Source organism: Euleptes europaea, chromosome 5, assembly GCF_029931775.1.
Source record: "Euleptes europaea isolate rEulEur1 chromosome 5, rEulEur1.hap1, whole genome shotgun sequence".
Lineage (NCBI taxonomy): Eukaryota > Metazoa > Chordata > Lepidosauria > Squamata > Sphaerodactylidae > Euleptes > Euleptes europaea.
In genome coordinates this window covers 89,410,531-89,430,300 of record NC_079316.1, presented here as the reverse complement: position 1 = coordinate 89,430,300, position 19,770 = coordinate 89,410,531, and the positions used below count along the sequence as shown (strand labels likewise).

Genomic DNA, 19,770 nt, shown 5'->3' with positions numbered 1-19,770 from the left:
TAGGAAGATTAGCTTACCAACCTTTCCTCTCCTTTCCAGACAAGCATGGGTGGAATACTAAAGCTACCCCTTTGGCTGAATCCAAAATGAGGGCCAGATGCTCTTGGGTCAGGCCAAGGCTTCCGGGAAGTGCAGACGTTACATTTCAGGGATGGTACCGAATTTCTGAGACACGCTAAGAGAGGCTGGGGAGCTCCGATACACAGAAAGGTGACTCAGCGGGTGAGGCCAATCACAAAATTGGAGGCGTGTGCAAAAAAATTACCGCATTTCAGAGCAGGTCTGCAGTGTTCAGGTGGGCAAACTTTTCATTTGTTGTTTTCCCAAAGCAAACCGATGCCACCACCCTATATTTGTAACTTGCCCTGTAGGTGGAAAATATTCAGTCTCCTCAATGTGAGGAGGATGAGAAAAGGGTGCAGGTGCAGTCATTTTCCCATCCAAAGTAAAATGGCAACCCTACTCCTCCCTATGAAAGAGAAGAGAAGTTGCAGCGATGGCTTGGAAGGGAATCACAAAAATGTGCTTGCAGCAGCACTGGAGGAAGGGTGGAATGATGGGCCACTCCTGAATGACCTTCTGCACACCTCCGCCCTCAAGCACCAGACCAATTTCACAGGTGTGCTCTGGGAACAACGGGTCAGGACTGGATTCCACCATTTTGTGAATAAATAGGTTCAGAGGTACTTCACGCAGGGTCCTAGCCACTCTAACACTTGCATGGTAACTCCTGGCAAAAGAAGCACATAGCAAAGATTTCACCACGCGAAATGTGTTTTCTTGCCCGAGTTTGCCCTACCATGCATTACTAGAGGTGCTCATAATGAAGCTGTAGGGGAAATTAAAGGACTCGTCCCGGGAATTGTGATTACCTGGCAGCAGGGCCGGTTCCCCAGCAAATCCACCAAAGCAACTGCATGAAGGTGGCACAGTGAAGCAGGTGCTGTAAGTGAATTTTAACTTGGCATAAGTTTCTTTTCTGCTAGGTTCCTCTCTGCCTAAAAATGAACCTATGTACCCTGACAGGTTTTTCTGCTGGCTTTGCTATTCTAAAAAGGCTAATTGTCTAAGAAGACAAGGCATCCAGCCTTGAGTGCTGATAAGACAATACGGAGTAGAATTATGAATTCACTCTTCCTGTAGCTGCAAAAGGCTAGATACAATTTTTAAGCTGCACGAATACGTAAATACTTAGGTCTAATGAGATGGAATTATTTTTCTTTTCTAGTTCTTCCCTTGTAACACTGTGATGTCATTAAAAACTGTAAAAGGTGTATTCATAATGAGCTCATTAGAACCTCCCTGTCTTTAAGTGACTTAGGCTAGGTGAGCTTCTCAGCTCGAGCTTTTAATAAAGGATTACTTTTAACGGCTCTGTTTTGTTTGAAATGCATAATTGGGACACTCTCGTTGGAGCCTGCAGTAAATTCACCGTCAGTATTTAAAATAAAAAATATATAAAATATTTAAACAAATTCAATAAAATGTCTAAACACCCATGACGACACACCTGAGGAGGGGGGCCAATGGCAGTTGGTAGGGGAACACCAAACAAAACAATAGAGCCTTTACCCACTGGTGGAAGATACTGATAGAGGGAGACAGATGAATCTCCCTGGGGCGGGATTTCCAAAATTTTGATGCCACAGCCAAGAAGGTCCTTTCTCTGGTTGCCACCTGTTTAACCTCAGATGGTGGGGCCTCCAAAGATGACCAGAGTGGATTTGTTGGCATGTGAGATCAGTGGTAATAGCAGGAGCTCTCCAGCTGGTACCTGGAGGTTGGCAACCATACTCCTGGCACCTGTTCACAGTTTCCACAGCCTCCCTGGGATTTGCTGGAAGTGTGAGATAGAGCTGAGTGAACTCAGCCTAAGTCTCTGGATGAGCTTTCCCAGCAGCGTTATGTAGACGGTAAAAAGCATTGGGGACAAAATGGAGCCCTATGAGACCCTGCAGGCCTGAGGTCAAGGGGCAGAGCAGCATTCCCTTGGAGGTAGGACCAAAACCACTTCAGAGCAGTGCCTCCCAGTCCCCAACCTCAAATGCGGTCCATGATCGATGGTATCAAAAGCCACTTAGAGATCCAGGAGAATTAACAGGGTCCCGTACTCTTTGTCCAGTCTCCCGGTGCAGGTTATCCACCATGGCAACCAAGGCCATTTCATTCCCCCAATCAGGCCTGAAACCAGACTGGAACAAATCCAAGCAATCCACTTCATTCTGGAACCCCTTGTTCAAGAATGGTACATTTGAGACCAGACAGTAATTATTTCACTCTCTGGGGTCAGAGTAGGTTTCTTTAGGAGTGGACACGCCACTTCCTTCTTCATTTACTGTCTCCCATACCCAGTCTGGAGATTTAAGCAAACAGTGGCAAGGGTTGTGTCAAAGTCTTCAAGGAATCCTGTCCACTTCCTTAGATTAGAGAAGCTGAAAGATATCCCACACAACTGGACAAACTGAATAATCGTTGATTATTCAATATCCTTCATTGAACTTGTTGGCATTTTGTCCTCGGATAGTTGGCAAATTAAAGTTCAGTATGGCACTCTTTCAAAGAAAATGCAGTCTTGAGTCCCAAGAACATTTTCTTAAATCTCTATGAACGAGTCTACAGATTTGAGTTCAGTTAAATTTAATTACTGGGTTTTACCATGGTGTTTAAAAAGACTTACAGATTTTACGACAATAACGTTGTGACTGCTGCTGACCTTTCTTCTTGTGTACAGCCATTCACTCCTCAAGAAGAGGCAATTAATATGTGTGACATATTAGACTGTGATACATCTTGCTCTAGGAAACTCATATTTTTCTCTCTCTCCTTTCTGGTGTTTTACTGCAGATTTGGCAGACTGCAAACTGATGACCTTCCCCATTGCCCTTTACAAAGTCATGAGGCATGTCACTGAAGGGATACATCTCATCACTCTGGCCAATAATGAACTGAAGTCTGTGACGAGCAAATTCCTCACCACCTTTAACCAGCTTAGAGGTAGGTTTGCTGTCTCCGAAGAGGATGGAGGAAGCGAAGAGATGGGACAGTTCAGACTCCGCTTGATAGAAATAACGTTTTGATCATGTCTCAGGGTCATTCTTTTTGTTTAATCTCTTCTCCACCTTGTTTGAGACTGTGCACAAGCATATATAAAACTACACACCAGTAGTAAATGGCAGTTATCAAAATAAATTTGTCAAAAACCACTGAGAAATCATTATCAAACAATAAAAACCTCAGATTCTTTCAAACACTATTAAACACTTGAAGAGTTGGTTTTTATATGCCGACTTTCTCTACCACTTAAGGCAGAATCAAGCGGCTTACAATCGCCTTCCCTTCCCCACAACAGACACCCTGTGAGGTGGGTGAGGCTGAGAGAGCATGACTTGCCCAAGGTCACCCAGCTGGCTTTGTGTGTAGGAGTGGGGAAACAAATCTAGTTCACCAGATTAGCCTCTGCCGCTCATGTGGAGGAGTGGGGAATCAAACCCAATTTCCAGATCAGACTCCACCGCTCCAAACCACCGCTCTTAACCACTACACCACGCTGGCTCCACTTGGTAGAACAGACCCGTTTTAAGTCCTCTTCTCAAGGTAAGCCATGATGGTGCATAGTGTACATCTGTATGAATACATGGATCTGCCTTATACTGAACCAGACCTTTGGGCCATCAAGGTCAGTATTGTCCACTTAGACTGAGAGTCTCAGGCAGAGGTCTTTCACATCACTAAGTACCTGATCCTTTTAACTGGAAGCGTCAGGGACTGAACCTGGGTCCTTCTGCAAACCAAGCAGATGCTCTACCATTGAGCTTCAGTTGTGCACACATTTCTGCTTTGCTGTAGCTGTTGATAACTTTGTTGCAGCCTTAGGCCTGAGTGGAAATATGCATTGCTCTTGGTTTCGTACATCATTCTGCAATATGGGCAGCTTTTCTTTGCCAAAGAACCTGACGTCTCATACAGGCACTCTGCATTCATCCTTGTTTCGCTTACGCTCCTTAGTCCTCGTAAATATCCACAGATGCCTCAAAGGTTGTATATAAGGTAGGGCTGCTTCACATCGTAAAACCAAACATTACAACAACTGTTAGCAACAACTCAGGAGGGGAAAAAGGTATTGACTTACAAAGTTTCAGTGCACTCCTGGCTTGGAAAAGTAACAGTAGAATGGAATTAATAGAGCTGAGAGGTGGAACTATTATTGTATCCACAACCAGCATGCAGAATTAATTTCCTCCAGAACTTTGGAGTTCCAAGGACTGAAATTAATTTTGTAGTCTGATCAGGTTGTGAAAATGGGGAGGGATCTAAGTATGAAGGGAATATTGAAGGATTAATATGGAAATCTCATTCCCAGTCAGTGGATGATAAACTGTCAGGTCTGAATAAAAGAAGCATTTGTGAAATATGATGCATATAGATAGTGGAAGTAATAAAGCTGCAGTCTCTGAAGCAGTTAACAGAAACGCAGGAAAAAAATAATCAACCCACATATGCTGATAACTGGATCCAAGGAAGGAAGCGGGTTGGTGATTGAAAAGCTGACCTATTTGGAGGCTTGAAATCAAGGGAGAGAGAAGAACTGATTGTAGCAGTAGATGCATAAGTTGGTGCGGGAATGTCTGAAGTTGTGTGAGAATTAGAGGTGGGAGAAACTTAGTGTTCTGACAGCTAGAGCTGGCTAAATGATCCCAACGCTTCACGAGGCTGAACAGCTCTGCGGGGTGTGGGGCTCAATCATTTTGTTATCCACTGTTTTCCTGCTCAAAACTGGCCCTGTCCGGTGGCTCCCCCCCGCCAAGAATTCTGGGTACAGTTTTACCAATTCAAAGGTGTCTTGTTTTTTTTTTCACCTTTCCCTCAAAGGCAGCGGAGCCAGGTGAAATAGTTGCTGCCGGTTGAGGCAGTTCTGTGAGGGAATGAGGCAAAGGGCAGTTTTTCCTTTAGAGAAGGCCTGCACAGTGTAGAATTTAAACCTCAGTAGCATATCAAATAAGGCTCCCAGTCGACAGATCTGAGTTTGCAACCCAGGTGATTTTCCTTGGGCAGAAGGACTTCTGCTTATGGAGTATGACTTTCTTGCATCTCCCCTCCCACTACAGCCCCAAATAGGGTTGCCAGCCCTGGGTTGAGAAATACTTGGAGATTTTAGGGGTGGAGCCTGGAGAGGATGGGATTTGGGGAGGGGAGGGACCTCTGCAGAGTATAATGCCGCAGAGCCACCCTCCAGAGCAGCCATTTTCTCCAGGGGAACTGATCTTGGTCATCTGGAGCTCAATTGTAATAGCAGGAGATCTCCAAGTGCCACCTGGGGATTGGTAACCCTAGCCCCAAATGCTGTTCCTGGGGGTCCCCTGTGTCCCATGAGCAACATTTCAGGGGGCGTTTTGGGCTGGAGCAGGAGGGGAAAGGTGGGGAAATCATGCTCACAGGTGGAAATTCTTCTGCCCATGGAAATGCTCTGCTGAATCGTTTCTGATTAACGAACAGGAGTTTAGTGGTCATCTCAGGGCCTAACCGCAAGTTATGTTTTCCCCTGGGTTCTCCCTGAATCAGTGCAGTCCAGCCTGTGTTACAAGTTCTTTGCAGGGTGATGGGAAGAGGAGACCTTACCCCCTTTTGTGGTTTTCCTAACCTGACACAGACTTGCCGGACACTACTTTCCCAGTTGGGGGCTCCATGTGTACTGATGGGATATGCTTAGTTGTCCCCAATGTGGCCAATAATGTCCCATCCCCGGGTTGGGAAAATGGCACAGGGGGAGGAGGCTGAATCCCTCTCTTCCTGTGCACCATGTTAGCAATTCACGTCAGTTCTGGGCACACCCAGGATTAAGTTCACAGCACGAAATTCACAATACATGTTTGATCATGAGGATGGAGGAAAAATCGGTAATGAGGCCCTTAAACTAATGAGTTTTGAATTCTATAGGAAAAGTGCCAGGGCTTCAGCCTGAAGTCTCCAATTAAATTTCCTGGCACAGAAGACTCTCAGAATTGTTTCATAGTTCTGGAGACAGAATAGGGATGCAGTTGGAAGAATAAGGGTTTTTTTAAAAACAGAATTTTAGGCTTGTTATTGCAAGGAGACAATTGGTGGCTTTTTAAATGGCTTTTTGATACTGAAACTGTTCCCTCGCCTTGGTCCTTAGGTAACTTACTGTTCCTTACTGTTTTGTACTTGAGAGAACTTGCTGAGAGATACTGCAGTAGAAAAATAACGACATGGCCATTCAGTAGATGGCGGGATGGGCAGGGGGTTACTTACCAGGAGAGCAGCGAATATTGCAACCTGTTTACCCAAGCACCGACAACTTAATTACCGATGAAAGCTAAGGACAGTTAATCTATGATCAAACTGCCTTAAACTAGTCTGTCTCCCCACTCTTGTTTATACAGCGACTTGCTATTACTTATGCATCCCTGGAGTGGGAGAAGTGAGCAAGGTAATGATGTGGTATAATTTATACGTGAGGCAGAGAGTGGAAGCAAGTTATGGCAGGAGATGCGAATTTGGCAGTTGTAGGCTTTCTGAATCACATCACTTCTTGATTATTCAGTTGCCTGCTTGAGCTTCAGCTGGCAGTCAAGGTAGGAATCTTGTTTGCCTTCACACGGGCTGAATGAACGAACCCTCAAGTAGACAGGACTTCTTCCAGATAAGGGCCCTCCCTGACAGGTCTGGAAGCCTGACAGGTCTGGCAGAAAAGGCAAGTGAAGCCTCCGGTGTTGATGTTCTTCATAATACAGGCCATTCACTTCAAGGCAGATGCTCTGTAGCTTGTCAGTTTAGGTGTTACATAACTGCCTACAGCCAGAATCAAGCCTGTTAAAAAAACACATCCGCAGTTTCTTTCTCTGAATTTCTGGTGAGAAGGAATTCTGTCCCCATTGCTAGGCAAATTATTTCAGATTAGTTTGTTTTATTGCATTAGCTCGAAGCCATAGCAAAACAATAAAAAAACAAACAAAACAAGACAATCACAGATTCAAGGAAAATCCATAATATCCATTAGAAGATTAAAATACATAGTAAATATTTAAAATATAACTTTTATAGCTAAAAGAAGCAGGATTAACAATAGTTTACTATTCCTGTAATAGTAATGGGTGATGCAGGGTAAAGCCAAAGAACTATTCATTGACCAAACTTCCATGTAAGGATTTTGACTATAACTTTATAACCTGGGACACAAACTTTGCCACTTGAAGTGTTGCCCATTTATCTCTATCCGCAAGTAATATCATCAATTTATCCTGGTCTGACCTCCTTGAGCAACGTGGTAAACTATTCCCAGGATATCTTTCAACTGAAAATCTTAGGCACCAAAGAATCACATGTGTCCTGACTGCTGGAAGACCTGAGTGCCAGTGGCAGGTAGCGTGGTCAGATAGTGGTCCGAGGGTCAATCTCCAAAGGGTCTGTCTCAGAAGCAAAGTCCAAATGCCAGGTCAAAGTCCATTCTTTGAATAAGAATTCAAAGCTGAAATAGGGCTGCAAAGCCCTGTGGACGTCTCCACTTTATCTAACGTATGCTGCTGCAGGTAACTATCCAACTTAGATTGCTTTAAAGGAGGGAGGGCTGCTGTTAAAAAGCTCATTGGCTGGCCTAGATCTGTTCTTCTGTATATGAGCCATACCAGAGAGCATATACCAGTGATGGCGAACCTTTTAGAGACCGAGTGCCCAAATGGCAACCCAAAACCCACTTATTTATCGCAAAGTGCCAACACAGCAATTTAACCTGAATACTGAGGTTTCCTCCCAGCTCGGCAAGGGGGGGGGCCCACAGGGAGTCCAGGGAAGGGGGGCTTTGAACTGCTCTGCGCTCCCTTCAAAGCCCCTGCCGCCCCCGCGCGTGCCCACAGAGAGGGCTCGACGTGCCTGACTTGACACGCGTGCCATAGGTTCGCCAACATGGGCCTATAACAATTATTAAGTGACTTAGCGTAGTTAAGTGACTTGTGAGCATAGTTTTATATTACACTTAATTCTAGAAACAGCTGCTTCTTCCCCATATAAGTCTCAGGTACAGCAGAATCAATTAATCAAATATGTGTAAGGTGCAGCTCCAAAACTTTCTGAGCAGGGACTCTTACAGCCCAGTCCTGAAGGGGGGACAGATCTATGGTGGGCCAGGAACAGCACAGCCATGCTGTCTCCTGAGAGGCTTCCCAGCTGCTGCAAAGGCAAAAAGAGATGTTCAGAAAATTGAAAACAAAAAAAGGGGGGAAATCCCCCGTTGCCTCCAAGGGGGATGCGCCACCAAAAAAGGTGGCGCAGCACTGTTGCAACGCGAGGGAGTGTTCCCAGATCAAAAGGCAGATCTTCCCCCAGTAATGCCCCGGGAACGCCCCTCCCCCATGCCTGCTGGCGTGGCTGTGCTGGCAGCAGGGGCTGGCGGTGCTCAGATGCCAGTGTTTTTGCCCCCACACTGGCGTAGGTGCCACCTTATTCCGGGATATGGTGACACCTATGCCGGCGTAGGGTCAAGCTGGCTCCTAAGGAGCTTCAGCTCACCCTTCAGGAATGGGCTCTAAAGCTCTTAATAATGAGTCCAACCCGAGCAGTTCTTCCTGCACAAAGCTCCTGTCTGTTTTCTTTTGCTGAGGGAGCTTCATAATTCACAGATAAGATAAAGTCAGGAGCGCATACCTTGTAACCAGTATCTCTTCCTTACCCAAATAATTATCATCAGAGGAGCTCCAAATTTAAGCATGCACCATCTTCAGGGTAGAACCAGAACTTCTAATAGCTGAAGTCAGGCAAATTATTTTAGTGAATAACTGTTCCAGTGACTGTTGATGGTGCCTGACTTCAGCATCCTGTTAACCTACTTTTCTAACTGGGCAGCATGAAACATTGTTCCTCTTTTTAAAGGAAAATAGCCCCCTTTGATTCTTTCTTTTAAAAACTGCAATAGAAATTAGAACCATTTTGGGCAATTATTAAGAGCTTCTGTATCAAGCGTGTTTGAGGTCTAGAAGTGCACAGTATTTTTTTTTTGATACATGGTGTTTTTATTTGAAATATAAATGAAGGGGTTTCCCCCCCCCCCAAAGGAAGGGTTTAGAAGAAAAAGATTAGCTACAAGCAAATAAGGAGAGGTTAAGGTAGCACCCCGAGAACTTTCATTATTTCCTCAAGATTATCCTAATGAATCCCCTTTTCGCTTTACAGGAATATTCTTTTGCTGTCTCCAAGCTCTCCATTAATATCTGTGAGGCATTCAGTGCGTCTGAAGAGAGAGAGAGAGAAATAATCAGCCTTATTGCAACTGAAGGGATTTTATGTGCACTTTTGTTCTGTTCTTTCTGAAGGCCAGGACTGTAGCTGCTGTTCGGAGTCCAGGAGGAGGCCTCAGCAAAGTGCATGGGCCCAGAAGTTTGTGCCAGGCAGAGAACTTGGGTGGGGGTGGGGGATTCCTGTAGAAGAAGGATAGTGTTTTATATGCCGACTTTCTCTACCACTTAAGGGGGAATCAAACCGGCTTACAATCACCTTCCCTTCCCCACAACAGATACCCTGTGAGGTAGGTGGGGCTGAGAGAATGGTGACTAGCCCAAGGTCACCCAGCTGGCTTCATGGGGAGGAGTGGGGAAACCAACCCGCTTCACCAGATTAGCGTCCGCCGCTCATGTGGAGGAGTGGGGAATCGAACCCGCTTCACCAGATCATAGTCCACCGCTCCAAGAACAATGCATACTGTATTTACCCAGAATGATTACCCTGAATATGAGATGGCTCTCCTAAAATAATACAAGGTTGAACACAAAAACAGGTGATCCTGGATTTAGGAGAACTCTGCCTGCTGTCTCTGCCTGGAGGGGTAGGGAGGTGAGGCAAAGCGCTCCTGTCTGCAAAGTCCAAGATGCTGCTCCAAACCCTGAGACCTGGCTGACGGGCGAGAGGCACCCTTCTCTCTCGGTGAGCACCGCAGCAGAGAGGCAGGGTGGTCCCTGATCAGCCGTCACACTACCCAGCAGATACTGGCCTCCCCATCTCCCCCCCCCACTCTTGACATCTGTGGGGGGTTGACCTGCTAATATTGTGTTACCCTGTGGCACCTGGGTAAATTTAAGGCCACCTAGTTGCGATTGTATTCTCAGGTTTCATTGATGTTTTGAGGCTGTTGATGTTTTAATGATACTGATGATTTTATGTGTTGTACTGGTTGTTACCCACCCTGGGCCTGGCTTGCTGGGGATGAGGGAGGGCTATGAGTTTGAAAAATAAATAGGTAGGGGAAGGCCTGGCTACAGAGGTGTGGGGTCCTGGATGTGGGAGCCCCCCCCCCCACACACACAGTGGCACCTGTCATATACCCACATTGAAGATAATCCCTCCTGTCTTAGAGAGCTAAAAATGTTTTTAAAAAGTCATGCTTTCAAGTCTGTATGGTAATTGGAGCTCTAACTTCTTAAAGGACGATGTTACCGTATTACTGCAGATAATAACTTCAATGCAAAAAAAAAATGAAAAAGAGGAGGGGATGGAGAGATTTGTCTAAATCCCTGCATGCTTCCCGCAGTTCAAGTTTTGAGGCATAATTGGCTTGTGCCCGGCCCTGATCCCCTAGGCATCTGTCCCAGGCAGGAGATTTTCAGCTATGTTGTAAGGGAGCTAATGATAGGAGACGGCTTCCTGATAGTTGTGAGTGAAAGCTTTTGGGAGTAAATGCTCCAGAGCTTGGTGAGACCTTTGTAGCTTTGAGGAAGGAGTTGAGAAGTAGCTAAAAGCTATTAAAACTAGAGCACCAAGAACTTTTTCTTCCTTAGAGGGTTGGTGGGTCAGTGGTAAAGCATCTGCTTTACATGCAAAGGTCCCAAGTTCAGTCCCCAATATCTCCCGTTAAAAGGTTTAGGTGGTAGATATCAGCAAAGAACTGGATCCGAGACCCTAGAGAGGTGCTCTTAGAGAGGAAATTACTAACCTTGAGAGACCAAAGATCTGACTTAGTATAAGGCAGCTTCATGCTTCAAACAGGGGTACAGCCTTGAAGGTGGAGAGGGTGCGGATAATTTGGTGTAGGCCATGTTGTCAGCTTATCAGAGGACATGATTATGATTGTTGTATTAGATTTCTATCCCGCCCCTCCTCATCCACAGCCTTTGGTATGCTTTTGTATTTGAAAATAAAACAAATGTTACAGAGACACCATTAGTACATTGTAACGAAAAGGAAATTAAACCCTGTAACGTTGCCCCAGCAATTTACCACTGTTTAGGAGGTGTAACAATACAACAGATAAAGAGTCAGTAGAACAATTAATCCCAAGCTGTTTTGCTGGCCTTCCTGGGGTCTTTAAATCGTTGTAAAGCACAGAGGGAATTATACAGCAGAGATGCAGATGGGCTTTTTTATCACACATATTTTCAATGGTCGGATTGAGATACTTCTACAGAAATGTTAAACTATGATGCAATCTATACCTTTATGGAGATTAAATTTTATTTTTTCCATTTTATTATGTTTTGGGGACAAAAAGTAAGAGCAAGTATACATACTTCATCTGCAAATATTGGTCAGAAAGTTAATACTGCTGGAGAAAGGGTTTTTTGGGGGGGGTTGTCTTATGTCATGATAAATGTGCCTAGTTAAGACGGCAGTCAGCAATACCTTTGTGAATTTAGCACTTTTCAAGGTTCTGATTTCAAAGAAATAACACTTAACTATTTAAACTTTTCCCCATACATAGTAACAAAGCTTCATTCTCCATTCATTCATTTTACGTACTCATTTCACTTGGGGCGTAGATTTAACAGCATACTGGGTGTCAAGTGCATGTGTGTTGTACAGGGTTCCCAGGTGTCCTCTAATGGCAGGCAATCCCCTGGGGATTTCTGCTGATGTGTGCCAACACTCAGCTGTTTGGCAGGCGCAAGCGGGCCGGTCTAAAGGTGGGAGGGAGCAATCTGTATTCGTGCATGATGACATATCGGGGAGAGGAGCAAGTGAAGAGGGAGGTGCCCAGAAGCTGGAGTGGCTGGCGAGTGAGGGAGCAACTGCCAGGCCAGAGCATGCAGGGGAAAAGGCAGCCGTCCTGGCAGGGAAGCCTTGCCAGAGGTTCTGTCGAGGCCCCTGGGGCAGAGCTGCTGCTTCCGCATGGCCCCAGCAGGTGGTGCCTTGCCAGGCTAGCAGCATGGGGTGCAAGCGAAGCAGCGCCGAGGACTTGCTGGATGCGGCAGCCCCACCCCCAACTTGCAGCTGGTGTCCGGCCAGTCGGGGGCTGCCCTGGGGGCTGGAAGTTATGTCATCGTGCACTGACGCAGCTCACCGCCCTCTGTACCCAGCTCCCAACATCTCATGCTGGTTGCCAAAATGGACCTGGCAACCCTAGTATTGTATGAAGCACCAACATATTGGGAGGCTGCAGTTTTGAGTGGACAAAGATGTGTACACTCCTAACACCCTCTCTCCCCCTCAAAATTACCTTTCTTGAGCAGTCTATTTGGAATTCCACAGCAGGGGAACAGCAGCTTTTGGAAGTGAAACTGAGTGACAAACACTTGTCAGCAAAAAAAGATTCAGTGCTTCCTGCCGTCCTACTCCCCTGGTACTCTTTCAGCCTAAAATGCAGCCTCAAAGGGTTGCTTTTCATTTTTTTTAATTGCTGGCTTTCATTATGTATTTACATTAAAATTAGGGTTGCTAGCCCTGAGTTGAGAAATTCATGGAGATTTGGGAGTGGATCCTGGGGAGGTGGAATTTAGGATCTCAGCAGGGTATAATGCCGCAAAGTCCACTTTCCAGTGTAGCCATTTTCTCCAGGGAAACTGTGTAGCTTGGAGATCAGTTGTAATTCCAGGAAATCTTCATCCACTACCTGAAAGTTGGAAACCCTAATAAATGTAGATTGCAGTTGTGGATACATCACATTTGGGGGAGTTTTGGGGCTACAAAACCCCAACGTTCATTCCAAGAAGTTTGTTTCAGAGGGTAGCCATGTTGTTCTGCAGTAGAACAGTTAGATTTGATTCCAGTAGCACCTTAGAGATCAACAAGCTTTTCGGGATATAAGCTTTCGAGAGTCAAATCTCCCTTTGTCAGTTACGAGTGGGGATGGAGATATCTAAGGCTTTATATTCCAGTCAGAAGGTGGGAGGAGTATTGTAAAAAAAGAGCTCAGGATACAAAGGTACAATGCATATTGTAATCAGCAGAGGTGAAATGCTTGGGAGCAGAAAATTAGCATCTGAAGTGAGATAAGAATCCTATGTTCCTATTGAGCCCTGTGAGGTCCATTGTTCTGGACTGGTGAATGAACTCAAGTTCAGCAGTCTTGTGTTGTAATCGTCCCTTTCTTTGTTTGAGGACTGCCACTCGTAGGTCAGCAATGGAACGACCTAGAATATTAAAATGTACTGCTAGTTCTTGAGTGTTGTGGCTTTTATAATGTCATATTTATGTCGATTTATTCTTTTGCGTAGGGACCAACCTGTTTGTCTGATGTAAAGAGTGAAAGGACATTGCTGACATTTAATGGCATACATGACGTTGGAAGATGAACAAGTGAATGAACCTGAGATGGTATGGCTGGTGTTGTTAGGTCCGTTTGTTGTGTTATGAGAGTGGTTATGGAGACACAACTGGCATCTTGGTTTGTTCAGGCTGTGGTCCCAAAGCCCATGCTCGTGTGGAAAGGTATTTCTGTGGGTGAGAAGTTGTTTAAGGTTTGGAGGCTGTCTGTGGGCAAGAAAAGTTTAGCCTCCCAATGCCTGTGAGAGGGGAGTATCATTGTCCAACATAGATTGTAGGTCATTAATGATGCGTTGAATAGGTTTGAGCTGAGAGTTGTATATGGCCACCAGTAGTGTTCTGTTATTGTTTTGTTGGGGCCTATCTTGTTGCAAGTTAGCCCTTGGTGTCATTCGGGCTTTGTCGATCTGTTTCCTTACTACATCAGGTGGGTATTGTAATTCCAAAAATGTTTGTTGTAGATCCAAGAAGTTTCTCTGTCTGTCAAAGGAAAGAAAACAAGAGAGAGATTAATTGCTTTCAAGCCTCATCCATCCCGTTGATGGCTTTTAGAAGCATCCAGTACTTCAAGTGAGATTAAGGTGTTAAGAGAAGGACTGACCCGCAGGGGGTGGGTGAACAGAGGAGATAAACTCCCTGGACATAAGAGGAACAAGGTCTTTTTTTCTCGTGGTCCATTTTGGGAGGTCCTGCTTGGAGATAACTTGCTGGAGGGAGCTCTTACACGTGGGCTCCATCTTGATGACCACCATTACCACGAGGAGCTAACAATGGGCATGCAGCCTGGAAAGAGATTCAGGGTAATGGGTGATTGATATCCCCGGGGTACACAAGTGTGGTATGCCATCTCAGTGGTAGCTAAGCAGAGGAAGCAGAAGACGCGTCCTCTGCTTAGCTACCGCTGAGATGGCATACCACACTTGTGCACTCCATGGATATCAGCCACCCATTACCCTGAATCTCTGTCTAGGCTGCCTGCCCTTTGTTAGATGGAACCTGTAAACAGATACACAGATGGAGTACTGGCTGTCTTAGCAGGAGATACCCTAAATCAGTGGTTCCCAAACTTTTCGGGCCACTGCCCCCTTGGTTCCACAAACGCAACCCCAGCGCCCCTACCCTATCCAACAACACAATTGAAAGGGCCCACCTCTAGCGCCTCCCTGTTGCCCCCTTGCCTCTTAGTGCCCCCGTAGGTAATCCCACCCCCCAGGGGGTGGAACTGCCCACTTTGGGAACCACTGCTCTAAATGAACAGCTGGTGGCAGCGCAGATACCCAGAGAGAAGTGAAGAACCCCCCCCCTGGGGTTGAGTGGACTCAGGAGGGCGGTATGGGTGGAGACCTGGAACCACTACTGGGTGTCTCAAACTCTCAGAGGACCCAAAGATATTCTGGGTTAGTGGGACCATTCTGAGACAGCACTTAATTAGGCTGATTATAGCAGTGGAATCTGGGCATGTTTTTAATTCTCCTCTTCCATACCATGTAATTGTTGCACTTTCACTTTAAAAAGAAGTCCCATCCACAAATTATGTTAATTGGGTTGAGGAAACAAATTCCATTTAAGTCACAAACCTTATTGTTGAACAATCTTCCTGAAATACTGAGAGACCAATTGATAGTAGCATTACAAATGTTAACCGCAGCTAGAATGGTTTTTGCTGGGCAGTGGAACCAGAAGGTCTCCCCTGAGATACATGATTGGTTGTCAAAAATAAAAGAGGTGTATATTTTACTGAAGCTAACCGCTTACCAAAAAATGATATTAATAGTGTAGACCTGTTATGGACAAGAACCATTCAAAGAATGAAAATGTCCATTTTATAATAAGATATCGTTTCGGTTAAGAAGGGTCTACGGATGCAGAGTTGTAAAGTATTTTATGTGACTTTATGTGATTATGTGACTATTTGTTTTTAGTTTATGTATATATTTACTGTTGACTGTCCATTTTTATTAATAAAACTTTTTTAAAGTGCCATCCACTTCTCCCAGTACTTCCCTTGACCATTAACTGAGACAGATTTCTGAAGTCAATTGGAAGCAGTTTGGAAATGAAGGATCTCTCTGTATGGATGCAAAGTGAACTTTTTATATCACCGTTTCCTTTTTACTTAAAAAAACTTTTATAAGGATATGTAAATATTTTAAACACTTGTATGCTATCTGTCTCCCTGTTCTGCCCCCAGCTCCATCAGCTGCTCTGTTTCCTGCTCTTGCTGATGACAGTTCTGGCATTCTTAATTGCTTCTGATTCCTTCCTCTGTTTGTTAAGGAGGGAATTTCTTCAGAATTTGTCATTTCCATTCTTGAAGAGACCGCAGGGTGAAATGAAGTATTGATCCTCTAGTGTCTTTGCAAAACTTCAAATCTGAGTTGTTTGGGAAGCAACTATGAGTCCAAACCAAGCAAGATATATCAGAGAAAAGAGGAAGCGGAAGCTGTGGTGATAATATCCTTGTTTTATGTAGTGATTTTATTGATGTGGAGAAATGTCGACCTTACTATATAAATTTCCTTAGTTCCAGTGATATGGAATATGATGGCGGAACATGTAAAATGGATGCTGTTTCTGCTTTCTTGTCTACTTACTTCATTTATACCCTGCCTTTCTCCCTAGTGGGGTCCCAAAGTGGCTCTTACATCATTCTCCTTGCCTCCTTTTTATCCTCACCAGAGCCCTGTGAGGTAGGTTTGACTGAGCGTGTGTGACTCGCTCAAAATCACCCAGCAACTTTCTTGACAGAACAGGGATTCAAACCTGGGTCACCCAGATCCTAGTCCAACGAGAGGGAGGGAGAGAGAAGGAAAGAGAGGGAGTGTATCTGACCTGGATAGCCCCAGACTAGCCTGATCACTTCAGATCTCAGAAGCTAAGCAGGGTTGACCCTGGTGAGTATTTGGATGGGAGACCTCCAAGGAACACCAGGGTTGTGATGCAGAGGCAGGCAACGGCAAACCATCTCTGAATATCTCTGGCCTTGAAAACCCCACCAGGGTTGTCATAAGTCAGATGTGACTTGACGGCAAATATATCTATTCCCTATGTACCATTGCCTAGATGAATCACCGAGAACATGCTGAACTCTGTTAGATATATTAGGGCTTTTTCACGTCAGTGGGTGTTAGCACAGGCAGTCTCGCATCCCATCCCCAAGGTCATTATTTGAGAGTATGTTCCACTGATTTAATGCTGATTGAATAAGTGTAATTAGGGTTCTGCCCTAATTATAATTTGCCGTTCATTTTATTTGAACAGGCGTTTAGCCGGGGAGGAGGGGATGACCAGTCAAATTCACTTTAATATTTATTATTCATTTAAAATATTCGTATCCCGCCCTCTCGATGTCCCTGATTAATGTGGCATTCATAAAACATCATGCATATAACTAATGTAGAATATTGAATCGTAGCAGATTACGTATATGTAAAACAGCAGATTTTTTTTGTCCATCATGTCACAGCTGACTTGCAGTAACTTAGTAGGGTTTTAAAGGCAAGAGACATTCAGAGGTGATTTGTCATTGCCTGCCTCTGCATATTGACCCTGGTATTTCTGGGTGGTCTCCCATCCAAGTACTAACCAAGGTTGCCCCTGCTTAGCTTTGGAAATCTGATTGAGATAGGGCTAGCCTGGGCGTTGCAGAATATCCCCATAAAAACCAGTTAGCAATATTGCCTAAACCTAGTTAAAAATAAAACAACCAGTAATAGCATAAATTAAGTTTTATTGAACTACTTAGCAGGGTGAAAAATAAAATACCATGAAGTTGCTATAAATGGTTAAGTGTGTTAAAACAGGGGATCGTACACCCACAAAACGTTCTCTTCATAAAAACAGAAGGAAATGTATAAGAGGCAGAGCTGAAGGCTGATACCCATCCTGGCCCATTGTAGAAAAAGAAGAAGAGTTGGTTTTTATATGCCGACTTTCTCTGCTACTTAAGGGAGAATCAAACCGGCTTACAATCACCTTCTCTTCCCCTGCCCACAACAGATACCCTGTGGGCAGCTGGCTTCGTGTGTAGGAGTGGGGGAAACAAATCCAGTTCACCAGATTAGCCTCCGCCGCTCATGTAGAGGACTGGGGAATCAAACCCGGTTCTCCAGATCAGACTCCACCGCTCCAAACCACCATTGTTAACCACTACACTTGTAGACAGGTGAGGTATTTTCTAAGGTTGAAAACCAGCTGTGGGGAACGCTGGTTTGGATCTGAAAAAGTGGTGCTGAAAAATGGGGTGGTAAGGAAATCATTTTTCTCAGTAGAAACCTCTACTTCCTTCCCAAGCCTCTGTTACCCCTGGTATGGAGGGGGGGGGGAATCCATTGGAGGAGTGGGTTTCAGTTGGGTGAACACTATGGAGGGCGGAAAGGTTGAACCCCACGTGGCAGTTCTAATGCAAATCTATCCTGCCACAAATACACAGCTTCTTTTTAGCCTTGAAAACAAATTGGGAGATGCAGTCAAAAATCCCCCAAATCTCGTCTAGTTGCAATGTGCGGCTTTCAAACACCTGTGTGCACAGCAACTGAGTCTTGCCTGACTTTTCATATACGGTAGTGGACAAGGTAGCTCCCCTCCCTCTCGTGTGTATGCTCTGGTCCTGGTAAAATAACCATTAAAACCTTAATGTGCTGAGGAGAAAATGGAGTATGTTGTACTAGGGGATGATCCTAGTGTATCCAGTCCAAACTGATGGGGCAGGGGCGGGGGGAGAGATTGAAGCTGGTGTAAAGATTTGGCATTCCCATAATGGTAGCAATGATCCCTTTCTGACAGTTGACATGCTCTTTTGACACAGAGGAGAGGAAGTAAAGCGCACAACTAGAAAAGCAGACAAAAACCATTTGACCTAGAACGCTGTCCTCGCAAACCGCACAGGAGGCAGCAAACCAGCTGAATGAACTGCTACAGATTGTTGGTAAAGGCTCCTGTGGTGGCAGAGACTTTCCCCCTGGCTGCAAGATTGCTGTGTGTAGGGACCTCATTGTTTGATATTGTTTTCTGCCATATTGTTTTCTGTCACCTGTGGCCTGAATTGGTACAACCCTGAAAGCAGATTTACTATCTCATCTGCTAGGTCTATGAAGAAGAAGAAGAGTTGGTTTTTATATGATGACTTTCTCTACCAATTAAGGAAGAATCAAACTGGCTTACAATCACCTTCCCCTCCCCACAACAGACACCCTGTGAGGTAGGTGGGGCTGAGAGAGCTCTAAGAGAGCTGTGACTAGCCCAAGGTCACCCATCTGGCTTCATGTGTAGGAGTGGGGAAACAAATCCAGTTCATCAGATTAGCCTCCGCCGCTCATGTGGAGGAGTGGGAAATCAATCCCGGTTCTCCAGATCAGAGTCCACCGCTCCAAACCACCATTCTTAACCACTGCACCACGCTGGCTCTCAAGTCTGGTTTGTGGCAGTGTTTGGGGTAGGGTTTCATGTTTGTTTTTATGTTTGATCTTTAAATCATCTGCCACTCCAGTGTGTTGGAAAGGAAGTTATTGTCATCTCAGTATTGATTAGGGAAAACAAATATTTGGAGAAATACGGACTCAAAAATTAGTTTCTACATATGATGTGTTCAGGTGTCTCATGAGGAAGTACCAGTGTGTCTTGATAGAGTATAGAAGCTTCTTTGGAAATGTAATTTGTCAAAGGGGGCTTTACTTCTGGAACCACATTGTCATATACAATTCTGTCACTAAGAGAATACAAATGTAATTCCATCTCAACCATTCCTTATTATGAGTGACATAAAACATGGTTCTGCTCTAGTCCCTGTTGTGGTTAAACTTTCATGTTCTCTGTCAGGTCTTGCATGTAGAAACACTTCCATGGATTACAGAACAACACAGTTCCAGAAAGCTGTTCTTTAGTATCCAGATCAATGAAACTTGAGTTGTTCATCTTCTGGTCTCCTGCAGTTAACAGTTCTACAAATGTATTAGCCAAATTGACAGGTTTTCAAACAGGTTTTCCCTTTATCTTAGCAACAGATATCTTCTATTTGACATCAAAAGATTTCCAGTCCACAGAAACTTTCTTACATGAAAGAAAACAGCGCAGGAGCTAGAGGCATGATGAAGCCGATCCCCTGTCAAATCAGGCAGAAATTCTTTAATTTCATGTCTTTTCAAAGCCAAACAGCACGCTTCTCACTGTGCATTTTGATCATCTTGGGGAACTTCAGAATTTTCACTATCTGCCTTTTTCTTCTAATCCAGTGCCTTCAAAGCAGAAATGTAACGTAAGACTCTGCATGAACTGGAAATCAATAAAAGG

At 44.8% G+C, this 19,770-nt stretch overlaps 1 protein-coding gene across 1 annotated transcript in view; it reads left to right on the top strand.

Moving 5' to 3' along the window:
• The window catches only part of LRRC20 (leucine rich repeat containing 20), a 122,764-nt gene that overhangs the window by 15,665 nt on the left and 87,329 nt on the right, over positions 1 to 19,770 (top strand). The window contains exon 2 of the mRNA XM_056850358.1: positions 2,845 to 2,994. Coding sequence (XP_056706336.1) covers positions 2,845 to 2,994 — 150 coding nt within the window. The remainder of the gene's footprint in view (positions 1 to 2,844; positions 2,995 to 19,770) is intronic.